The sequence below is a fragment of the Sphaerodactylus townsendi genome, linkage group LG03, assembly GCF_021028975.2.
Source record: "Sphaerodactylus townsendi isolate TG3544 linkage group LG03, MPM_Stown_v2.3, whole genome shotgun sequence".
Lineage (NCBI taxonomy): Eukaryota > Metazoa > Chordata > Lepidosauria > Squamata > Sphaerodactylidae > Sphaerodactylus > Sphaerodactylus townsendi.
In genome coordinates, this window is record NC_059427.1 from 16,241,033 (window position 1) to 16,246,083 (window position 5,051).

Consider the following 5,051-nt stretch of genomic DNA (forward strand, 5'->3'; position numbering starts at 1 on the left):
CTTTGGAGAGAGCAAACCCACAGGCTGTCCTATACTGGGAGGAGCCCACATAATGGTTGCTGGGATATTTCTGTGAAGATACAGTTGAGAAAGCTACTCATGAATGGGTGGGGCTGGAGATTTCTTGGCAAGCTCAGGCACAGTATTGCCAAACTTTAGAGAAATCTTCTGCACGGGTAGAAAGAAAAAGATTTCTGGACAAAACAGAGACTTTGGGCACTTTTCCACAGAGAAGAATTTGGTGAGGGACCAGAGTCTCATAGTTCCGTGTTAGATTAGTAGGTATTATTAACTTCATTTATAGCCCACCTTTCTCTCTTGAGATTCAAAGCAGATTACATAATATGATAAAAACATTTTAATCCAACAGCCAAAATAAAAGTTTTCCAGGAATTTTTAAAATTTATTTTACACATGTAGACAACACAGAGAAAAAGAAAAGAAAAAAGAAAACAAATCCAATCCTCCCTCCCTGACTATAATAAAAAAACATTTCAGTACTTCCTATGTGGTGACTTCCAGCTAACTCATTATGGATCTAAACTCAAATCTAGTTTTGTACTAGTAGTTTGTATCAGCATTTCCTTTACTTTTAATCCTTCTTATAAAATTATTTTAATCCAATCTACGGTTTTCATTTAAATCTCAACTCCTGCCGTTATTTCTCTATTTGTGTATGTTTGCAGTAGGTAGTCCACAAAGTGTTTCAAGTCTTTCAGGAAACTGTCAATGTCCTTGTCTCTTATGAACGCTTTTAGCCTTGCTGTCTCTACATATTCTGTGCCTTTTAAAATCCAGTCTTGTTTTGTTGGGATTTTATTGTCTCTCCATTTGTGTGCATATAAAATCTTTGCTGTAATAGTAATAATAATAATATAGGTGTAGAATGATCCGCCCAACCCCAAAGTCACACCAAAAATGAAATATTTGATTGTGCTTAACCAGAAGAGGGAACAAATACATTTGCGCAAAAACAATTACAGAACCAAGGAAACATACACTAATATAATATTATTATTGATTGATTGATTTGATTTAATCCCCGGCTCTCACCCACCACAGCAGACTCAAAGAGGCTCACAACATAGGTATACAATGAAATTACATAAAATGCCACATCGAATATATGATCCTCCTCAAATCTTTTCTCTTTAGTTACATGAATGTAGACTTGATTGTGCGTGGGAAGAAAATTAGAGGAAGCTGTTTATTGCTCTTATGTTTTAAAATCAGACGACAGAAATTACTATGAGAGACGGAAAATGCAAACGGAAATGTCCTCTTTCTTAATTCTTTAGACTTGTTCCTCCCAGTTTATACAAAGCTCCTTCTCCATTCATATGAATTTAAATCACAGTTCTTCTTTCCTACTGACTTCTGGGCTAGATGGAAGAGAATCTCTTGGAGGCCGGTCTGTGGCAAGAAAAAAAGGCCAGCAAAATGAGCTTCCCAATGAATCAGGTCAGACAAACCAGAAACAAACACATTATCTATCTTGGGACAAACCAAACTGAAATTGTTGCTGACCAAAATCAGCTAAGGTGGGGCACCAAATTTACACATCTACTTAAAATATGTACACAACTGGCCTTCGTTATGGCTATCTAAGGTAGCAAAATCGGTAACAGCAATATAATAACAATTCGATGAACATCAAAATGTCAGATGTAAAAACCAACCTAAAAGCACCTTATCCCACACAAAACTCCCCCCTCCCCACGCCCACGCACAGGGTATTTTCCCTACAGCTGAGTTCACGCTGCCCCCAAAGGATGGAGTGTTTTACAAGGTCAAGGGAACAGAGGTTAGTCTTACTCCTTCCCCTGACACAACTGTGGCTCTGCCCAATTTTGGTGTAAAAGTGATAGTGGAGAGGCTCAGTTATTACCCTAAAAGTTTCAGAATGGCCTTAGCAGTTGTTCTGTGGTTTCCTGGGTTATCGCAATTCCCATTGAACCAGTTTCTGGGTGAATATCTACATTAGGGTACATGTATGCATTCTGCTTCCCCCTTTAAAGGCTTCAACTCACCTGGGCTTGATGCCTCTGATAAGAGTGCCTTCCAGAAACTGCAGTGTCGAGCGGGTGAGGGCTTCATGACTTGAGGCGGCTCAGTGCTGATGCGAAAGAAGTTCTGTTCCGCAGGGTTGTAGAGCAGCCATTTTGCCTCACCAACATCTGAAGGGGTGGGATTGCTGCACAGGAGGCAAAAGTATCATGATCCAAGAAGCAAGCGAAGGAATAGTTCGGTGTAAGGTACACAATGTATGATGTCTTATTCATTCACTTCATTTACAGTTCATGTGTTTCACTTAGACACAAAATGGATTACAGTGTTCAAAGATGTAATCAGATCAGCATACACACACACACACACACAGAGAGAGAGAGGGAGAGAGAGAGAGAGAGAGAGAGAGAGAGAGAGAGAGAGAGAGAGAGTTAAGTTTCCTGGAACATATTCCTCTCTGGTTTGTGATTAGAGTACTGATTTAATATTAATTAGATCTACAGCTGCCATTTTTAGGTTCTTCAGAGGTGGTGACTCGAGCAACCCGGTCTTCTGAAGCTAGGCAGGTAATGACCGTAGCAAAGGCTTTCCTGTGGGGAAGCACCATGTATGGAATGTCCTTCCTGGAGATATGAGCTAGGTTTATGTGCTAAGCACCAACCTATTTCTCAAAACCTTTAACAACCAACTTGCTTAAAAAAAACACTCTATATTGTTATTTCACTGTTGTTATTAAGTAATTGTTTCTAGGTTTTCACTCGTTACCTTGGACATTTAACAGTGAACGGCAGAATTGAAACCATTCTTGATATAAAAGTAGGGTTGCCTGTTCTGGGTTGGGAAATACCTGGAGATTTTGAGGGCGGAGCAGTGGTGAAGCGGCAAGTGGGCGGGGGGTGCGTTGTGCACTGGGCGCACGCCTGGGGAGCACAGAAAATCGCCCCCGGCCCCTCCCCCTTTTCCTTGTGTCCCCCTCGTGCCCCCCCATGGAAACCCTCCTGGCGCTCCCCAACGGCACCCCCCCCCACACCCCCTTCCCACATTTACCTTAGTTCCTTTTCTTTTTCTAGTACTTTTTCAGGCAGAAAAAAACGGCCTATTTACAGTTCAGGCTAAAACACGGTCTGAGGATCTACAATTCCCAGGAGACCTTGGGGCTCACAAGGTCTCCTGGGAAGTATAGTTCCTTAGGCCGTTTTTAAGCTGAACTGTGAAGAGGCCGCTTTTACAGGCCTGAAAAAGTACTAGAAAAAGAAAAGGAACTAAGGGAAGTGTGGGAAGGGGGGCGGTGTGTGTGTGCCACGGGGGGAGGCACTGCGGGGGGGGGGGTGCCACATGGGCCCATGGGGGTGGAAAAAACACACTGCGCACTAGGTGCAGTTTGGCCCAGCTAAGCCTCTGGGACGGAGCCTGGGGAGGGCGGGGTTTGGAGAGGGATCGGACCACAGAACAGTGAGAATGCCACGGAGTGTGCCACCCAAAGGAACTACTTTCACCAGCAGAACTGATTTTTGTAATCTGGAGATCAACAGGAGATCTCCAGCCACCTGCAGATTTGCAGCCCTATTACCAACCTTGGGGGGTGGGGGTGGGGAGGCTGAGAGGCTGAAGTTCTTCTGGAATTATAATTGATCCGTAGAGATCAGCCAGGGCAAAATGGATACCAGCCACTTTCTCTAGGGGAAGTAATCACTATTGTTTAGAAATTCAATTGTATTAGCCGGGGATCTCCGGATCACACCAAGAAGCCAGCAACCCTATATTAAAAAATGAGTATGTTGTAATGTTGGATTCAGACTGGGATCCAGGTAATCCACATTCAAAACCCTCTTGTGGCACGAAAGTGACTTGGGTAACATTAGGTCAAGTCTCTATGTCAGCCGAAACCTACCTCAATGAGTTGTTGTGAGATTAAAATGGACAAGGGGAGAATGATGTAAACTGCTTCACATAGCCTTGGAGGAACAGAAGAATAAACCTTTTCACAGTAATAATAATAATAATAATAATAATAATAATAATAATAATAATAATAATAATAATAATAATAATAATAATAATAATAATTTCCTCAAATAAATAGATTGGACCTGTACATATAAGTGATGTTATTTCTAGTTTCACAGGCAACAGAAACTAGCCTTCATTTAAAACACATACCAATCTCTAACACGTTCTGTGACAAAGAAACCTGAGGGAAGTACTACCTTCTGGGCCAGGGAAGATGAGCATCTGTAAGTAAATATCCAGAAGTTCTCTTACCCGCTTCTGGCAAACTCTGCCCAGTACCGCATCACTTGGGGGATTAGCGCTAACTCCGCCTCTGTATGAGTTTCATTGGTTCCTGGTAGTAACGTCAGAGTTCCAAAAACGTATGGGATCTCAGATCCATGGTAGGACCCCGTCCATTCAGGCCAAACAGAGCCAACACTGTGATGTGTGAAAGTGTAAGCATACACGGGGCTTCCAGTCTTTGCAGTTTCTGTGGCAACTTCGTTTGCTGGAGATACGAAGTAGTAATCCCCCCAGGCCTGGGACAAGGCGGAGCGATACTGTTCCGGGCCCTCTGGTTCTGCTTTGCTGTATCTCTGAGCAATGGAATGGATGATGTCATCGGTTGCATTGTGTACACTTCCCTTCAGCACCTCCAAGAGTTCCTCCCAGGTCAACAGGCATTCATTGGATGCACGTAAGACCTGGGAACTGAAGAAGATAAAGAGGGACCCTTCATCAGAAGTGGTACCAATCATAATAGGTTTGGTCTGAAAGTGCCTGGACTCCACTAGTTTCTGTGGGTCATCGGGAATAAAATCTCCATCTGTGGTTGGTACGAAGGGAAGATTCAAAACAATCTTGGGATCCATGACTGAGGACATGTATGTTTGGAGTTCTTCCAATGGCTTTTCCTGCAAGCAGTTCACTATGGCACTGCCCTCATCTTCTGTACAGCCCATCACCCGGGCCAGCTCCAGAGCTGTCTTCCTGGCCTTCTCAGGACTCATCCAAGCCCAGGGTGCAATGGCCGTCCCACTCTGCAGCACAGC

At 43.3% G+C, this 5,051-nt stretch overlaps 1 protein-coding gene across 1 annotated transcript; it reads right to left on the reverse strand.

The window, feature by feature from the left end:
* Positions 1-396: 396 nt before the first annotated feature.
* On the reverse strand, positions 397-5,051 carry LOC125427706 (acetylcholinesterase-like; the record flags this gene model as incomplete). The annotated part of the gene is made up of 3 exons (XM_048487256.1): positions 397-1,413; positions 2,031-2,194; positions 4,270-5,051. Coding segments are annotated over 3 exons (1,008 nt in total), but the record flags the coding sequence as incomplete, so codon positions are not given.